Source organism: Haemaphysalis longicornis, unplaced genomic scaffold, assembly GCF_048455015.1.
Source record: "Haemaphysalis longicornis isolate Haplotype H1 unplaced genomic scaffold, Haemaphysalis longicornis Haplotype H1 scaffold_4, whole genome shotgun sequence".
NCBI classification, from domain to species: domain Eukaryota; kingdom Metazoa; phylum Arthropoda; class Arachnida; order Ixodida; family Ixodidae; genus Haemaphysalis; species Haemaphysalis longicornis.
The window spans coordinates 226,947,024-226,966,713 of NW_027526361.1; the positions used below are offsets into that span (position 1 = coordinate 226,947,024).

The 19,690-nt window shown below is 47.4% G+C and overlaps 2 protein-coding genes across 2 annotated transcripts in view; one reads left to right on the forward strand and one right to left on the reverse strand.

Moving 5' to 3' along the window:
• LOC144179682 (beta-alanine transporter-like) overlaps positions 1-19,690 on the forward strand; it is a 71,642-nt gene that overhangs the window by 25,077 nt on the left and 26,875 nt on the right. The window contains exons 2-3 of the mRNA XM_077708128.1: positions 848-1,282; positions 15,985-16,088. Coding sequence (XP_077564254.1) covers positions 860-1,282; positions 15,985-16,088 — 527 coding nt within the window. The 5' untranslated portion in view covers positions 848-859. The remainder of the gene's footprint in view (positions 1-847; positions 1,283-15,984; positions 16,089-19,690) is intronic.
• Positions 6,146-7,335, reverse strand: LOC144178922 (uncharacterized). The gene is made up of 2 exons (XM_077707068.1): positions 6,532-7,335; positions 6,146-6,220 (listed from the first exon to the last, which is right to left on the reverse strand). Exons 1-2 carry the CDS (start codon positions 7,333-7,335, stop codon positions 6,146-6,148), a joined length of 879 nt encoding a protein of 292 aa, XP_077563194.1.

Genomic DNA, 19,690 nt, shown 5'->3' on the forward strand with positions numbered 1-19,690 from the left:
GGCCCCGTAATCGACCATCGTCGCCCTGGCGTCGAAATAGTCCATGTAATTCGCCTCAAGCCCTTCAGACTCCGGACTCCAGAGTGACTCGCGGCCAGGCGGCCGCCTCGGCAAGGGGCAAGGGGGGGAAGCGAATTTGGGCATCCGTGTTCAATCTACCGGGAACGGTTGGCCCAGTTGCTCTTGGTGTAGGATCTTCGGACTGGCATCAGTACTTCCTTTTCATCTGTACATTATCATCGTCATTAGCGAACGTGCTCTAGCACTTCGTCCGTATCTCTCTAAATACTCATCATCATGGTGTGCACTCGCGCGTTCCTCCCTCGAGGCTTCGATTTAACGGTCGCCCCGAACATCGGTCTCTCCGGTGAACCTTGTCCTCTCAATACATATATATAAATGTTCTTTGGTTTTCTTAAATTGTTAAGTTGAGGAGATTGAATAAACCCTTAAGATTTTGGTATGCTTTCCCGCACGTTTATAATTTTGCCTTAATTGATATCGTTTCATATTTATGGCATTTAATTTAGTCTTCTGTTCGCTGGGGTAGCTACGTTGGGGCGCATTCTATTATATACCCCATCCGGTACCCTGTATTCCAACCTGGCGCATCGCGTCACGGGTTTCTCAGTTTAATTATTCTGGATTGATTGTAGAGCTACCAACCATTCCCATTTGCCAACTCCGCCAGGCGTTAACTTCGCCAATGACGAGTATTTCTTTGATACAAAGTACAGAACTAATCGTGTTGCGGGCAGAGTCTGCTGAGGTACTCGCCAAAGTTCCATTAGCACAAAAAGCAGACGGCAGCTTTACATTTCCCGCCCCCGATACGGGACTTCCGCAGGTATCGCTAAGCATGCTGTTCGAGGAGGCCCTGCAGACCGTGGGAGACTTCGGCGTGTTCCAGTGGCTCCTCATCATCTACCTGGTGGTGTTCGTGGCCCCGATGCGAGTAATCCCGCTCTTCACGCACATCTTCACGCTGCTCGAGCCGCCTCACTGGTGCCGGCAGCTCGAACTTGAACAGTTCTTCAATCTGACGCGTGAGCAGGCACGCGACATAGGGATTCCCAGAGAGCCCAATGGCGCATGGAGCAAATGCTACATGTACGAATTCAACTGGACAGCACTGCCTCCTTTCAACTGGTCACAAGGACTTCACGAGCCTGGCTTCAACCTTAGCCTCCTCACCGGCGATGCAGAATTGCCCTCCGTGGTGCCCTGTCAGTTTGGCTGGCACTATGACCATTCCAAGATCTACCCCACCATTGTGTCCGAGGTTTGTGTTCCGAGACCAAAATACACTTGGTAGCTTGCGCGTTTTAAGTAAAAAAGAAAGGAGTTCAATGCAAACAAACATGCTCCAGATGCCACGAGATTTGCGGGGAACGGGTCATGGTATCTCAAGCAGCCTATTTCATCCTGAACCATAAAACGAAGACAGATTCATAATAACTTGATTAAAGAATATCGAAAGCGTCAAGCCCGTATAACGCTTCTCTCTGTTGTGCTTTTCTAAAGCCTGAGGAAATGACTTGTTGTTGCGGTATAATTTTGCAATAAAATCGGTGCATATAATTACAATTCCGTGAAAAAATTACAATCCCGTGCGTACGTGGTAACACAAGCAGTACAACCTCCAATATTGTTATGTTGCGTGTGTGCATATATAGCAGAGACATGTACACACGTGTTTAGTACACACGCACATGCACAAGTATCATCTGTCCTGTACAAATGAAATGCGAACACGAAAACGTGAAGCAGACACACAAATCGTGCAGTTTTTTTCGGAGCAAGTGAAATTGCTGCTTGGGTTTATTACATTAACGAAGATTGAAAATGCGGCCTCCCAAATATACCACCAGGGAGCGAATACTTTATCTCCACTATAATATTGTTTTAGATTTTACTTTTCAAATTTCATTTTTTCATGACTGTACAGCTGCTGTCAAGAGTAATTAAAATGCGATCACGTAAATTTACGGGAATTTCTTCGTTCTAAAACTGCTTGTTGTATTGGTGTAGGTTTGAAGGTATCTTCCCCAATAGAAAAAGTTTCGTGCAAACCAGTAGTGGCTGTCATAAAGCCAGAAAAAATATTTTCTGTAAGTTTCTGTAAGAAAAGTAGACAACTTTCTTCCAATTGCGTATAAAAAGGGCTTATATATATATATATATATATATATATATATATATATATATATATAAGAGAAGAAAAAGTTCGAACAAAGTAGAAGCACGATTGTGGCCTACGTTTCAGCAAAGGGAACTTGCTTTCCTCATATATATATATATATATATATATATATATATATATATATATATATATATATATATATATATATATATATATATATATATATATATATATATATATATATATTGTTAGGGTAATAATGAGGCGTATTTGCGATGTTCACACAATCTGCGATGGTTGCATGTAGCAGCGCAGAAACGAACAGTTCGCAAGCTGGCCGATCAACCTTCTCCTCTTCTTTCTCAAACCGAGCACCGTCCAGTGTCTCTCGTCGTCTTCGTCGTTTGCGTGTATTTGGAGCGTCACGTAACATGACCTCCCGGCGGCGAAAGCACCGTCCCGGTGTTGGCTAGGAGTCGCTATCCGCAGGCGTCCGGTAGGCCTTGAGGCGAGATACGTGAACGATGTCAGATGAAGGAGACGCTTGGGATGTGGAGGGCAGTAAAGGAGAAACTTCGTACGTGACATCCGTCACCTGCCGCAGCACCTGATAAGGTCCTGTGTAACGGGGCATCAACTTTGCGGAAAGGCCAACACGGCGAAGAGGCGTCCACAGGAGCACCAGAGAGCCAGGTGGAAAAGGCACAGTGCGGTGCTTATCGTCATAACGGGACTTTTGGGCCACCTGGAATCACACAACCACGCGCGAGCGACGTTACGTGCCAGCGCAGCCCGCGTAATGGCGTCGTGGGCGTAGGCTGTCGGTGAAGAAGCGGGAGCAGGCAGTAAAGTGTCCATTGGCAAAGCTGGTTATCGACCGTACAACAGATAAAACGGGGAGTAGCCGGTGGTATTATGGCATGAAGAGTTATAAGCGAATGTTACGTATGGAAGCACGGCATCCCAGTCTTTGGGGTCAGACGAGACATACATGGCCAGCATTTCGGTGAGTGGTCGATTAAAGCGTTCGGTCAGACCATTTGTCTGGGGATGGTATGCCGTGGTCAACTTGTGTCGGGTGGAGCACGAGCGAAGCAGGTCGGCGACGACTTTGGAAAGAAAGGAACGACCACGGTCTGTGAGGAGTTCCCGCGGAGCGCCGTGCTGCAAAATGACGTTTTCTAGGAGGAAGTCTGCGACATCAGTGGCACAGCTTGTTGATAGGGCACGGGTGATAGCATAGCGGGTCGCGTAGTCAGTAGCAACCGCAATGCACCTATTGCCGGACAGAGATGAAGTAAAAGGGCCAAGGAGGTCCAAGCCGACGCGAAAAAATGGTTCGGTCGGAATATCCGCGGGCTGAAGGGGACCTGCAGGGAGCACTGACAATTTCTTGCGGCGCTGGCACAAATCGCAAGCATTGACGTATTGCTTGACCGTCTTATAAAGACCAGGCCAGAAGAATCGGTGGCGGGCGCGGGCATAAGTTCGCGCAACACCGAGATGGCCAGCCAAGGGGACGTCGTGAAGCTGTTGGAGGGCATCTAGGCGTAAGTGTTCAGGTACCACAAGGAGGACGTCAGGCCCATCCGAGCGGTAGTTACGACGGTAGAGGACTCCCTCACGGAGGAGGAAAGCTCGTAGTGATGGGCCAGATGGTTCACATTGGAGGCGTTCGATTATTGCGCGCAATGAAGAGTAACGGCGTTGCTCTTCGCCCATCTGGAGGAAATCGGATATTGCCAAGAGGTGGGCATCGTCAGCGGTGTCAGCGGTGTCCGGCGTACCGACGGGGTAACGGGATAGACAGTCTGCGTCTTTGTGCAAATATCCAGACTTGTGAACGACGTTGAAGGTGTACTCTTGTAGTCGTAGTGCCCAAAGACCAAGCCACCCGGTGGGGTCTTTTAAAGACGATAGCCAGCAGAGCGCATGGGGGTCTGTGACTACGGTGAAATCGCGGCCATATAAGTACGGTCGAAATTTGCCGACAGCCCACACCAGCGCAAGGCACTCGCGTTCCGTGATGGAATAGTTGCGTTCTGCGGGGGACAAGAGCCGGCTCGTGAACGCAATCACCCGCTCGTGTCCACACTGGACTTCGGCGAGCACAGCACCTATGCCATGGCCACTGGCGTCAGTGCGCACCTGCGTGGGAGCAGAAGGGTCGAAGTGGCCCAAGATTGGTGAGCTGGTCAGAGTGTCAACAAGGCGAGAAAAGGCTGCGCCTTGCTCAGGGCCCCAAGCAAATGGAGTATCGTTCTTGAGAAGTTCGGTAAGGGGTTTGGCGATTTCGGCGAAATTTCGGACGAAGCGGCGGAAATAGGAGCACAAACCGACAAAACTGCGCACATCTGTTGCTGAGCGTGGAACGGGAAATTTTCGCACAGCTTCAATCTTGTCGGGGTCAGGTTGCACTCCTTTAGCATCGACCAGATGGCCGAGGATGGTGATTTTCCGTCGTCCAAACTTGCATTTGGAAGAGTTAAGTTGAAGTGCGGCTCGGCGAAAAACGGCCGTCTGACAGTCGCTGGAGGTGGGTCGCAAATGTTGGAGAAAAGACGATAACGTCATCAAGATAGCAAAGGCAAGTCGACCATTTAAAGGCGTGGAGGAGAGAGTCCATCATTCGCTCGAACGTTGCTGGGGCATTACAAAGTCCGAATGGCATTACTTTGAATTGGTAGAGTCCGTCCGGTGTGATAAAAGCCATCTTTTTACGGTCCTTGCATCGACAGTGACCTGCCAGTAGCCGGAGCGGAGATCAACGGAAGAAAAGTACGCGGCACCATGAAGGCAATCGAGCGCATCGTCGATTCTTGGAAGGGGATAGACGTCCTTTTTTGTGATTTTGTTAAGGTGCCGGTAGTCCACGCAGAATCGCCAGGTTTCATCTTTCTTTTTAACCAGGACGACTGGTGACGCCCAAGGACTTGAGGACGGCTCAATGATGTCTCTATCAAGCATTTTGTCCACCTCTTTTTGGATAACAAGCCACTCAGCGTGGGACACACGATACGGCTGTTTGTGCACAGGGCTGGCGTCGCTGGTATTAATACGATGACGGACGATGGATGTCTGGCCCAAAGGACGATCACCGAAGTCGAAGATGTCGCTGTATGACTCCAATACGCAACGCAGTTCTTGAACTTGCGTTGGCGTTAGATCAGCTGCAATCATCTTCGAAAGTTCGGCATTCTCCTGCGGAGGAGTCGGGCTGGGTGTGTCAGCATCGATTGGAGGTTCGCCAAAGGTTGCTGCGGAAACTTCGTAATCACAAACCAGCGCCAGCGTGGCTAGTCTCATACCGTGCGGAAGAACCTGTGTACAGAAGCTGAAATTCAGGAAGGACAACGTGACTTCATTGTTGGTAACACTAACAACGGTATGAGGTAGGCTCACGCTGTGCGCAAGCCGCACATCAATAATTGGTGACACTACGTAATCACCGCCGAGAACTGGGGATCTACACGACAGGGGAACATAAGTTATTGCCCTCGGTGCCAAGCGAATCTGCTTTTTGGAGGAAAGCCTCTCGTCGGGCGCGTCATTGGGTTCTGGCAAAATCGGCATCTCGAGGCGAAGGACACTGGTAGAGCAGTCAATGAGGGCGGCGTGCTCAGATAAAAAGTCAAGGCCAAGGATGAGGTCATGCGAGCAACGTACAAGCACCGTGAACAAAACCGTCGTTTGACGACCAGCTACAGTCACACGAGCAGAGCCCATGCCCATAACAACAGGTGTCCCTCCATCAGCGACTCTAACAAGATGTGATGTTGGTGGCGTCATAACTTTTCGTAAACGGCGGCGAAGATGAGCACTCATTACAGATAAATGCGCTCCTGTATCGATCAGGACACTGACAGGAACACCGTCAACTTCAACGTCCAGTAAATTGGTCCGGGTAGCCGAGGACAAGAGAGGATTTTCGGGCGTGGTCGGGAATGCAGCATCACCTCCGGGAGCTGCATTACCTAGTTTTCCGAAGGAGGTCGAGCGTAGTCAGTCGTCGGGGATGGGCGGCGAGGCTGTGGTGAGCGGGACTGGCGGCGTTGGGGCGACGGCGAACGGTTGAATCTGGTGGGGGGACGGTTAAAGTTGGTCGGGTTCAGCTCAGGACGGGAAGAGAAGCAGTTCTGGCGGTCATCGGAGTAGCCAAAGGTTGGTCGAGGACTATAGTCGGAGTAACTGTTGCGGAAGAATGAGACCCGGCGGCTGCGACAGTACCGGGCAATGTGGCCAACTCTGGAGCAATGGTAACAAATTGGTTTATCGTCCGGGGTACGCCACTCAGCGGGGTTACGGCGTGGGTAGCGTGGAGAAGGACGTTGGTTGTTGGAAACGGGCGACCTGAACCCTTGTCCGACCGGAGAGCTAAGCGAGCACACAGGGTGAAGGCCCATGTTGGCTATTTGGTCGCGCACAACGCCCTGGATAACGGCAACGGTGTGGAGGTCGTTCTGATCGGGCATATATGGCACCGCAGTAGTAGGGGTCATAGCCTCCAGTTCTCGGCGCACGATTTTGTTTATATCCGACGACGGTGGAACGGGATCTTGTAGGCAGCGAAGACGGGCTTGCAGGTTGGCATCTTCACACGAAGAGGTCGCTGCTGTGTGTGGAAGTCGCGCGAAGTTGTGGGCTATTCGGCGTCCTTTGGCCTCCTCGAAGCGCCGACAATCCTTAATGATGGAATCTACAGTGGCACAGTCTTTGCATATAAGAAGGTGGAATGCATCGTCCGCAATGCCCTTCAGTATGTGTCCCACCTTGTCGGCCTCCGGCATTGTGCTGTCAGCCTTGGAGCACAGGGCCAAAACGTCCTGGATGTATGCGACGTATGATTCAGTCGATGTCTGGGCACGCGATGCCAGCTCCTTGCGGGCAGCAACCTGGCGACCAAGAGGCTTTCCGAACACTTCTCGCAGCTTCGTTTTGAAGACTTCCCAGCTGGTCAACTCGGTCTCGTTCGTCTCAAACCACTTGCGCGCAGGACTCTCCTCTTTCAGATAAAAGATGACATTCGCGAGCATGATGGTGGGATCCCACCTGTTGTGAGCGCTAACACGCTCGAAGAGGCTGAGCCAGTCGTCCACATCAGTGTCGTCCGCCCCGGTGAATACTCCAGGCTCTCGGGAAGGAGACACGATGACGAGGGGGGTTGTCGACGCGGTCGCTCCACCACCAGGCATTGTTACGCGAGGAACGGAGCGTCCACTCCGAAGCTCCGTGGTGGGTGGAGTACGCCCGAGCGAGCGGTACGGGATGAGGTGGTGATACCAACTCCGCAACCTCCACCACAATGTTAGGATAAAAATTAGGCGTATTTGCGATGGTCACACAATCTGCCATGGTTGCATGCAGCAGCGCAGAAACGAACAGTTCGCAAGCTGGCCGATCAACCTTCTCCTCTTTTTTCTCAAACCGAGCACCGTCCAGTGTCTCTCGTCATCTTCGTCGTTTGCGTGTATTTGAAGCGTCACGTAACAATATATATATATATATATATATATATATATATATATATATATATATATATATATATATATATATATATATATATATATATATATATATATATAGCGAGCGAATCCGAATGGGACATGAGGGGCTCGTTGAAAATACCACAGAAATAAAAGTTGGAAGTCAAGAAAACCTCGGAAAGCAAAGGGGAGGATGTGGTAGGTCATTGAAACAGATAGAGAATTTGGAAAGAAAGAAAGAAAGTGGAGAAAAAATGCCCGCCAAGTGGGATCCGAACTCACGACCTTCAGAATACCGGTCTGGTACGATAACCACTACGCTACCGGCGGGGCGATTTTCCCCTCCACTTTGTAGGGTATTTATGTTTAGGTATTTTTTTGTTTCCTGTGTTTGGGGGTTGTAGCCAATGCCACTCGGACTACTTTATCTTTATCTGTTTGACCTACCATCCTCCACATACTACCACATCCTCCCCTTTGCTTTTCGAGGTTTTTAAATGCAGAGCGTTTCAGTAACTCACGATGTCACCCATCTTGACATCCGTAGTCGTAGTCCGCATCGCTCCCCGTCGGTCTGGCATTGGATTGGATTCAATTGAATTGGCTTGGATCGGCTTGGCTTGGCTTGGCTTGGATTGGATTTGTTTGGATTTTGATTGTATTGGACTAAAGTGGATTGTGTTGGATTGTGTTGCGTCATAGCCGCTCCACGTTGCGTCATAGTCGCGGCAGGGGGTTCACGGCACGTTTCGTTTAACCATCGTCTTCATCGACAATGTCTACGCTGGAAGAGAAGGCGGCGCGGCGGCGTGCTGCGGATGCTGAGCGCAAGCGCCGCAAGCGAGCCGCCGACGCCCAACTTCGCCAGCGAGAAGCCGCAGCCATTCGTGAACGTCGGGCGGCGATGAGGGAGGGGAAACAAGCACAAAAAGAACAGAACTCATGCTGGCGCAGTTTCAGGCAGGGCGCGCGATAGCACTGCGAAGGCGGGAGGCGGGAAATTTGAAATGCGTCGGGTGGTAGCAGTGAGCGGATAACGGCGCTACAGCCCATTATGGCGGATTGGTAAGGCATTGGTAATTCGGATTGGTAAGGCATTCGAGATCTAATCGAAAGGCGTGGGTTTGGTCCCCACTCTGGGCGCGTGTTTTTCTTTCTTTCTTTCTGTCTTTCTTTCTCGCTTCAATTAATATGATAAAAAAATATAATTTCACTAACGGTAAAAAAAAAATATAGTCCAACCATTCCCCTATGCCTTCTATGGCGTTGTAGACTGCCCGCATTACTTTCTGTATTTCCTAACGAGCCCCTCATTTCCTAACCATATATATATATATATATATATATATATATATATATATATATATATATATATATTTAAGAGGAGAAAAACTTCGAACAAGGTAAAAGCACGATTGTGGCCTACGTTTCAGCAAAGAGAACTTGCTTGCCTCAGGGCCTGAGGAAAGCAAGTTCTCTTTGCTGAAACGTAGGCCACAATCGTGCTTTTACCTTGTTCGAAGTTTTTCTTCTCTTGTGTTCTCTACCATCTTCAAAGTTCTACTACTCCCTATATATATATATATATATATATATATATATATATATATATATATATATATATATATATATATATATATATATATATATATATATATATAGATAGATAGATAGTAAAAAGGGGCGCAATAAAAAAAATTCCCCCGCATTTCCCTGAGGGGGAGAATGTGAAAGTGCGAATGCACGGTTGTCGGCCCGCTTGCGGCGCTTGCGCTCGGCCCCCGCAGCCCACCGCCTCGCCGCCTTCTCTTCCATCTCTTCCATCGGGTTTGTAGTATCACGTGTACACCACGCAGTTATCAAGCCGCTACAACGCCGCTGAGTCGCCAACGCACGCCGCTGACGACGTAGTTTGAATGCGTTAAAGATATAAGGCGCGTTACTCACACTGATATCAGCGTGGCGTCCGTGGCTTAGTCGGTAGCGCGTCGCGCTGCGGCCGCAAAGTCCTCGGATCGAAACCTGGCGCCGGATGCTGTTTCTTTTTTAAATATAGAGGAGCACTGCGGACGCCGCCGCTGCCGACGCCGCCGCCGCCGCCGGCGGTGGATGGTTTGGGGTCGCTTATAAAGTGCATTCGCACTTAAAAACATACCAAGTTTACTTCGAAAACATAACGTTACATCGACGTTTCGGGCGGGGCCGTCCTTTATCAAGAGTAATATTTTACAGAATGGAAGTGGTTTATATACAGTTCAAGGACTTGAGGTACCGGGGCGGTGACATACGTTTAAGATTGGAAGCGAGGAGGAAGAAAGAAAAGCGCATTGAAACATGAGAGAAAAAGCCAGCAATAAGGAAGCACAAACTACAAATGCATAAATATGTGAGAGACGGGGATGGAAAGACAGCGGTGGGGACAGGCAAACTAAAAAGAACCGAGAAGACACGACCAACAGAAGCTTAAGAGCGAAGGGACACACATAATTGCGCGGTCGACAGGGATGGCCGACAGGGGCGGCGAGTTGTACCTGCCCGCGGCCATCGCCGGCGAACAATATGCGAGGGGTGTCCTACGTAGGCGTGCTTTGAAGACTCCCGAGCGAGGGGCGCGTGGTTTCGCCGGCTCCCGAAGATGATCCCCCATTCACTTCCCTCCACCACCTCTCCCTAGTCAGCGTCGGCGCCGAAGCCGTAATGTGTCCACGTGTTCGAGAAACCTGGGAAGAAAGAAGGCACCCCCAGTCGCGACTGCGATAAGAGGGCTAAGCTGTCGAGTGAGAGTGATGATGTCTCAGTGGAGAGACAGTCAAAGTAGTCAGTCAACCGAGGGAGAAAAAGAGAGGGATACCGGTGCCACAAATCAAAACAGAAACAGGGCGAAGGTCAAAGGCAATAGACGCGCACACGCGCACACAGGCAATAAACACGCACAAGCGACCAAGTGGCCATGGAAAGAAGGAAAATCGCCAATGGCTTGACCGATTAACCCAAACAACGAAATCAACGGAGTGGCCGATAAAGCAAGCAAAATAAACAGTGACAAGACAGTTTCTTTTGATGCGCGGGTACCTTGGGCGAGACAAAACATTATCAATGGTCTCAAGAAGAATGACGTACAGAAACAACTCCGTAGAAATGACGTTTAGAAACAATCTTGTATAGAAACAAGAAGAATGACGTGTTGAAACATTCTTACACCATTCTGTGCTTATACATACACACGCGTACACGGTCAACTCCTAAATAACACAATGTTTATACATAATTACAATGAGCACATTTTTCACATCACCACAACCTACCGACTCTTACGTTGTGTGTATCAGTAAAAAAGGCAGCAGATGTGTGCGTTACGAGGACAAAAACGAAAACTTGCCCTCTTGTTCATTTATTCCACCTACAACTGTGTTGAATTTGTTGATTAGAAATGATTCAAACACCTCTCTTTTGTGGTGTGTTCTAAACTTCGATTTTAGCACGGTCACCGTGAATTTGTCAAAAGAGGGACGAAGGCAAGTAACGTGTTTTGAGACAGGGAGGTGAGACAGCGGTTTGGTGTGTGATGTGTGGTTATTAATTCATACTCGCAGTGGTGTTTCCGTCTGTCTTGGAAGCGCGCGCACGTACAACACCCCTTGCATATTGTTCGCCGGTGATGGCTGCGGGCAGGTGCAACTCGCCGCCCCTGTCGGCCATCCCTGTCGACCACGCAATTATGTGTCTCCCATCGCTCCTAAGCTTCTGTTTGTCGTGTCCTCGCGGGTCATTTTAGTTTGCCTGTCCCCTTTGCTGCCTTTCCATCCCCCTCTCTCACATATTTATGCTTTTCTAGTTTGTGCGTCCTTATTCCTGGCTTTTTCTCTCATGTTTCAATGCGCTTTTCTCTCTTCCTGCTCGCTTCCAATCTTAAACGTAAGTCACCGCCCCGGAACTTCAAGTGCTTGAACTGTATATAAACCACTTCTATTCTGTAAAATATTACGCTTGATAAAGGACGGTCCCCGTCCGAAACGTCGATGTGAAGTTATGTTTTCTAAGTAAACTTGTTAGGGTTTTTATTGCGCCCCTTTTTACTTTTTAACCTGCAATAGCCTAACTGTTTAGCTTATATATATATATATATATATATATTATAAGAGGGTTTTCAGGCTTTATTCTTCAGCCGCACCAGCAGCAGCGGTAGCACCGAAGCACCAAGTCGCGCTGACCAGCAAGTCGAGGCGGAGAGCCAACGAGACGAGACTTCTTCTTCGTCCCAGCGATGGCGATGGGACATCCACGAGTTGGTGCCTCTTCCATGTGTGGCTTCTGTGTCACATACCCACGTATTGCGAATGACCAGTGCTGTCCACGCTCCTACATTGTTTAAACGAGTATGGTGTTGGCGATGGTCTTCCTTACAATATATATATATATATATATATACAGGGTGATCAAAGTTAAGTGGACAGGCTTTTTTTTGGTAGGCGCTAACGACCACCTCTACAGTGAGGTTGTGCGCCCAGAGGGATACGGAATTAGGGGGCAAATAGGGATGTAGATGGCTTAAATAACTGAAATTGATTAATTAACTTTTGAGTGGCTACAGTAACCAGGCATGTTTGTATTATAACGTTAGACGCAATCTACTTTCGCCGCCGTTTCATTTTGCAGAATTCTTCCAGAGCGTAGGTACTTTGAGATATCACACGGCAAAGTGTAATTACCGTTCGCATGATTACGCATGCAAGACAGCCTGCACCGGTAGAAAGCTCCTCCCTTTTGTGACGTGCCTGCTGTGTGCGGTGTTTAGAATGACGACGGGGTGGAGGCATAGGCAAAAGTGATAACTGGCACCCATTCCGTCTTGGCTGGCCTTATCGCAGTCTGCAGTACTCGGAACCGCTATCGAAACGCAGAACAAAAGGGAAGGGCTTTCCGCCGGTCTCTTCTGTCTAGCATGCGTAATCATGCGAGCGGCAATTAAACTTCGCAGTTCGATATTTCGAAGTACTGTTGCGCTAGAAGAATTCTGCCAAATGAAACTGCGTAGAAGACGATTGCGTCTAACTTTTCAATACAAATATGCCTGGTTACTGCAGCCACTAAAAAGTTAATTAGGCAATTTTAGTTAATTAAGCCACCTACAGCAGTATTTACCTCCTAATTATGTGTCCCCCTGGGCGAACAACCCAACTGTAGAGGTGGTATTTACGTAAATATAGGCGCCTAATAATGAAAAAACCTGTCGACCTAACTTTGATCACCCTGTCTATATACTTATATCAGTGTGCCAAAACGGAAAAAAAGCACCGATTCGGTTACGTTTCGTGTTCGGCCACATTCATTTATTTCCAATTGATTTCCGGTTCGAATAAATAATGCCCCGAGACAGTTGGCGATCGGGTTCAGAGGTGAATTATTAGCCAGTTAAAAAAAAAAGTTTTGTAGTTGAAATTCACCATAAAACCCAAAAGAAATTTTTTTGTTATTCAAAATATTCCGTTTTTTATAAGTGTAGAAGAACATAACCGTTCAGTTTACAAACTTCGGCAAGATATTAAGAAAGCCATACCACTCGCTTTTCCACCCAGCCGTTATGTCGCCCTAGAGACTACATAAAGCCTCCCCCAAGAGACAAGACTGTTGATTTATTGGTGCCCCTTGATTCGTTTTATTGCACCGCTTGGATGCCAACACGGAGTTAACGCACTAAATATTCTGTCTAAATGATTACCTTGTTACGTTACTGCGGATGTTGTGTAGCAGAAAATTAGAAAGTTTGTCCGTGTTTCTTATATTGTGAAAACAACGTCTTTTAAGCTGTAATGAAGCTGAACGAGTAACAAAAGTCTGTTTTTTTCAAATAAGGCAAGACAGGGCTTTGTTTTCATGGTTCATTTAGCGTCACTAGTGAAGCCATAAGGGAGACGCGGCCGAGAAATAGCGCCGACCACGGGATGCGACAAATTCGTTAACAGGCTGACCACCACGACAACCGAGACAGAACGTTGCCTGCATCCCTAAAACAAAACAAGTTACAAAAATTCAAGGAAGCTCCCACTAACGAGTAAGACGGGAAGGTAGCGAATTTGTGCGCAACCTTCACGAGCATCACCGGGGTTTAAGTTCATGATTGCAGTCGTTTTATTTCTTCTTGGCAGCACCAACAACCTTTACTCCATCATTGTTGCTATGATTGTGAGCTTCTTTCATTGTGAGCTTCTTTCAGATACATACATACATACGTACGTGCGTACGTACGTACATGTATTTATGTATGTGTGTATGCATGCATGTACGTGTACGTAAATATGCCTGTTTCGGTGTGCTTAATACACGTTTCTCTCGGTTAACAGCCAATCGATGTGTTTCCAATTGCATTACGCTTCCCTAGCGCCTGCATCCAGGCTCTGACCTTCGTATCTCCAACGAACCTCGTCAGTAGGGTCCATTATAGGGGCCCTGAAAGGCATTTGAGCACACTAAATGGAGTAGCGCAATCGTTAGATTTGGTCGTCAACGTTATCTGTGCCAAGTATTAATCTTTTACGCGCAGCGGAAAGCTCACACTTTTGTTGAAAAGTTTGTCGCTTTTTTCTCACCCTTCCCTTCATTCTTTTGGACGCCGCCATCTTCACATGTCTACGTCATCGATTCCCAGATGTTCGTCATAAGCTAGACATCCTTCTATTGAGCGGCTTTCCACGCACTTCCGGCAAAGAGATGAGTCGTCTGCTCAGCGTCGGCTCGCCGGCTGATCTGCCAGCGGAGTGCCAGTGCGCTTGGACATTTTACGACAAACGAAACAAGTGTAAACAAACGCTTAACCGTTTGTACTGAATGCAGCAAGGCCATAACACGACGTGGATATTCTCTTACCTGAGTACCTTCCATAAAGAAAGCGTTGAAGTCCCGTGGCCCTTCTTTCGTGCAATCTCAGCGAACGCCCTGAGCCGAATGCCCGGGTTTGACGCGTACGTTTTATTCAACTTCAAAATAATCCAGAGATGCGTTTCGAACGAACACAACGTCACAACATGAGTTGCAAGTCTGAACCGCAATTGACAGACGATGGGTGCCTCCTCCTGCCCGTCGTAAATTCGGCACTCACCTCGCGCGCGGTTTGCGGGGACGAACAGCAAGTCACTTAACTCTGGCGCACAAGCCGAGATGGCTTTTAGCCACACACACTGCACATACCTCATGCGAGGTTGAGTCGTACGTCGCGCGAGAAAGATAATCCGGACCATGGGAAGCACTATCCACCCGCAGAAGCACAACTCGCATTTCGCCGCGAAAGAAAGGCGCCCACAACACACACCATCCCCTCCTGTAATGCCAACGCATCTCGCACTTCCGAATAGAAGTGAGTGGTACGCCTGCAGTGCCCACATGTCGCGAGGGGTGGCCCCGCGCTGAACCGGGATCACGCAACCGTAACTGATTTCTAGAGCGGTTTGTGCCTTGTTGCCAACGCCACCCATGTTTGAGATTGTCAATGAAATGGCGCTCGCTCCAGCGCTAGAAAGCTCAGAGCCGTGGCGGAGCATGTTTTGCCAAAGTTGTCGCTCTTCACCACGCGTCGGCCCAAGCTTAACTGGTCATATTATTGAAGCGTTTTGTGCACGGGTTCTGTATCGGTTTAAAATGTCTTTTTCACATGCCATCTGCAGGAATTACCACCGCCTCAAAATAAGACCCGGCTCCAGCGGGGCCACATCTGATACGGCGCTTTTTGGATAAACAGTGTCGGTGCATCAAAGGGAGCGAGCGCACGATCTTCCCCCTGCGGCTGCGAGTTCACCTCCGATAAAAAGTCACGTGCCGCCGATAGCAACTGCAGCAACGTACACCGCGAAAGAGCAAGACCAGGCCGGCGCACACATGCGGCCAGATTTTTCGTTCGCTTTTCCAGCCTTGAGCGGAGTGCGGGATACATGGTGTCAACAAAGCTTGCCCGTTGCAGACGGCAGTGTTGGGAGCGCAATAGCCGAAGTACGTCACCGCTGAGGAGCGCAGCATCATGGGAGGGAAGCCTTCGCGCCGTCAACAGTGAAAAATAAGTTGAAAGGAGGAGGAAACGCGGCGCGACGATAATGCGCGGTTTTTGATTTACGATTTTCTCAGCCTATACTCATCGCTTTAACAGACTTTTTGCGGGAGGAGATTGCTAATACATTGCTTTATTTTGTTACATGTACATCCATGCATTGGCGGAAGGTATTTCAGGACCCCTTTAAGGGTTATAAGTCTAACATATTTCGTTTTTATCATAAAAATATGCATCCAAAATCTGCAGTTTCTTCGCATCAAGTGGTAACTTTAACGGTAAATAAATTTTTGCTGTCATTTCCATTATTCTTCGTTTTACAGATGGACTGGGTTTGTGGTTATACGTGGAAATCTTACGTCGCCAACTCAGCCTTTTTCGGCTCGATGTCATTTGGAGTGTTGACCTTTGGGGCCATAAGTGATAGGTAAGTTTGCTTCAACCATCGCTTTAATATTTGCTCTCAATTCAAGTTGGGCTTTTATCTTCATTATGTGCTGGCAATCAACCGCACTTGCTTAAAGTCTGTAGAATAAGTTTGTTAGAAACTGTATAGATATCATTTTATATCCTCAAATTTTAAACAAATACGTCAATATTTATAGCTCAATATTGGCAAGTATTTTCCGTAAGCTCCGCCTCCCGGTAGGTTTTTTTCATTACGTTCCTGTTCGGAATTTCTTAATATAAATCTATTTTCCGGACGTCTTTTTATTTTTAATGAATAGAACTGTTAATCATGTAGGTAGGTATGTGGACGACTTGATACACATAAATATATAAATTAGACATTGCGTCGAACGTAATACTCCCGTGACCATGCTTTCAGAATTACTTATGTTTCCTTATCATAGCCTCACCGCGTCCAGCCTTCTCAACGTGGGGTTGGAGCGAAACGTGTTTTCTGCATCTTTCCTACGCCACACCGCCAAGCTTAATTAATAGGAAAACCTCATAGCCCTGTGGTCACTATTTCAGACTGATCTTGGGTAATGGACAGTGTCTGCAGTCTCATTAGATTGTTCTGGGAGCGAGAACAAACGCCGCGGCATTCGATTTGATTACGCTTGTTTCTGCATGTCACTGTGCTGCTTGCTTCTTCGTCCCTTGCAGTGTCTTCTTTTATATAAGAGTGAGATTTCGCTCTAATAAGCGTTACTTTCAACAAAAACTTCCTTTGCTCTACACTGGTTGGCATCTCGCGGAGGTGGGGTGTTCGTGAACGCTTTACCCCCGGGCAAAAAGCCGAACTCGCGCCATCCGCTGACAGCAAGTTCTTCAATGTGAGATGGAATACTTGCGGAGAAGCTGAAGAAAAGAGATTGGCTGTCGCGCAAGCAGAATGATGCAGCAATCATGACTAGAGAAGACCTCATCTCCCGTCGTTCTTCAGCAAGTCCATTCACCGCCATCATTCCATGGGTCACCTTGGTACGATTCCAATTAATGATGGCAATCGTGAGAAGAATCGAGAGCTTTGAGCCGCGCTACCTTCAGATACCTGACGGTGTTAATCAATTTCTGTTATTTGAAGCACTATTCGGTCAATTTTTCATTGTAACGTTGTTTTACTGGTTGATTTCAAGCTACATCGTACTGTTAAATAATGTAACATTCTTGACGTGACTTGATGAGCAAACTTTGAAATTCCATACAGCTTCAAGTTACGCTTAAAATGCGCTTTCAGTGGCGTTTTAGGTCATTGATGGTTGTTTTGTGTGGGATGCGCTAATTCATTTGTAGTGTAAGTCAAAAAATAGCGCGAGGGCAGAATTCTCAGGTCTGTTTAATTCTGTCTCCTAGGCAGAAATATTTGCGTCCTAGAAACTATCACTGGAACTTAAGACATAAGCCGTGCGGACATTCTAGACGCTTAAAATACATACGTTAATCCTGTTACAAACTTCCATTTCAAAACGCGTTAATCGCTCACATGCTAGTCAGAATTTATACTTTTTTGCGAATTCCCTTCAGAGGCGCAGTATTTGCAGTGCCGGTTAAGACGTATATCGTACACCCAGAAGTGCATTTTTTTCCCTGGACTTGAAATATAATGTGGTTCAGGCACTTCTCAACTTGCTTCAAGCAACCCTCACTTCGCATTGAATTCATTGTACTCAGCGATGACAGTTGTTACCTCGGTAGTACGATCTAGCAAACCTTCTAATAACTGGCTTAGGATTTTGTCTTGGTCAACAAAGCAACAAGAAACGATCCGCGCGCATTAAAACAACCTAAGGCAACACTACACAACCCTTAGAGTTTCAATTCTCTGTCTTCTAGCATCCAGTTTTACTCGCAGACTCACTGTAACCAATAAAATTACATAAATATATCTAATGTAATGATAATTTCAGCGAATTGTTCTTTCTAATACAACATGCGAGCGAAGACCTCAAAGCTTCATTTCCCCACCCTGGACGGCGTCTCTCAACACCCCTTCTTGTTCCACTTTTAAATAACCTTCCCACAAGTTTCATTGCTCTATTTTTAACACAAAAAACAGCGCTCAAGACGAGACAGAAGGAAGAAGGCTACACACACAGCGCTGTGTGTGTAGCCTTCTTCCTTCTGTCCCGTCTTGAGCGCTGTTTTTTGTGTGAAGTATGAACCAACAGGCCCAAACACTTCCATTGCTTAAGTCTATTTTTAAAATAAATTTTCCAGTCCTCTTTACCGTTGAGCACAAGGTCGCAAGTTCGATTCGCGGCCGTGTCAGCCGCTTTTCTGATGGAGGCGAAAAGCAAAAATGCCCGTGTGTTGGAGATTTCGGTGCACGTTAAAGATCCCCTGGTGGGTCAAAATTAATTCGGAGTCCTCCGGTACAGCGCGGCTCATAGCCTTTGTAGCGTCGGCCCGTTAAACCCCACAACAAATCAATCAATCAAGTCCTCTCTAATGGCTGGCCAAGTGCCTCTATGCGGCAAGCTACTGACCTCTTTCATTATGCCTTTGCACCCTTAAAAACACTTACTGTAAAAAACGTTTGCCTATCCAAATGATCAATAAATAGAAAAACATTAATATGTAGAAATCTCAAAAAGGAATCATTGGAAAAACAACCTGTATAGCCATGTCAGTGTTCTGTCAGTTTCTTAAGAAAAGAATCCTAATAAAACATTGCAAAGAAACCTGTTGATCATCACCACCACTATCATAATCATCATCATCACCAGCCTATCTACTCCCACTGTAGCGCAAAGGCCTCTGCCGTGGTTCTCAAATTAGCCCGGTCCTCTGCTAACTGCGACCAATTCATCCCCACAAACTTCTTGATCTCATCTGCCCGTCTAACTTTATGCTACCCCCTGCCACGCTTCCCTTTTCTAGGGATCGCTCCATTACCCTTAATGACCAACTGTTATCTTGCCTTCGCATTACATGCCCTGCCAACACCAATTTCTTCTTCCTAATTTTTACTAATATGGCCTTAACACGCGTTTCTTCCCTGACCCACTCCCCTCTCTTCTTGTCCCTTACCGTTACACCTATCATCTTCCGTTCCATTGCGCGCTGAGTCGTCCTCAATTTAAGCTGAACCCTTGTAGTGAGCTTACAAGTTCTGCCCCGTAGATGGGTACCGGCGAGATGCAGCTGTTATACACTTTCTTCTTAAGGGACAATGTAGGCTGTCATTCATTATCTGAGATTGCCTGCCAAACGCACTCCACCCCATTCTCATCCTTCTAATTATCTCTGCCTCATGGTTGGGATCCGGGGTCACAACTTGGCATAAGTAGATATATTCGCTCACCCCCTTCCACTGCCTCGCCACCTTTCTCAAACCGCTATGCTTTCCGGAGTTTGTAAAGCATTATTTAGTCTTCTGTATATTAATTTGCAGGCCCACGCTTCAACTCTGCTTGCCCAGTGCGGCAATCATTCTTTGCAGTTCGCTTCTCGAGTTATGTATTAAGGCAACTTCATCAGTAAATCTGAGGTTAATCTTGTATTCCCCATTAACCGTTACGCCCGCCTGACCCCAGTCCAATCCGGTGATATAAACCAATTAAATGGGTGCTAACGCGC

What these genes read in the sequence shown, in the direction of transcription:
- LOC144178922 (XM_077707068.1), bottom strand. Translation starts at nt 7,335, where the DNA reads ATGCCTGGTGGTGGAGCGACCGCGTCGACAACCCCCCTCGTCATCGTG. An exon ending in CCAACATGGGCCTTCACCCT is followed by an intron (nt 6,221 to 6,531) that starts GTGTGCTCGCTT and finishes TCCCCCCACCAG; the next exon opens with ATTCAACCGTTCGCCGTCGC.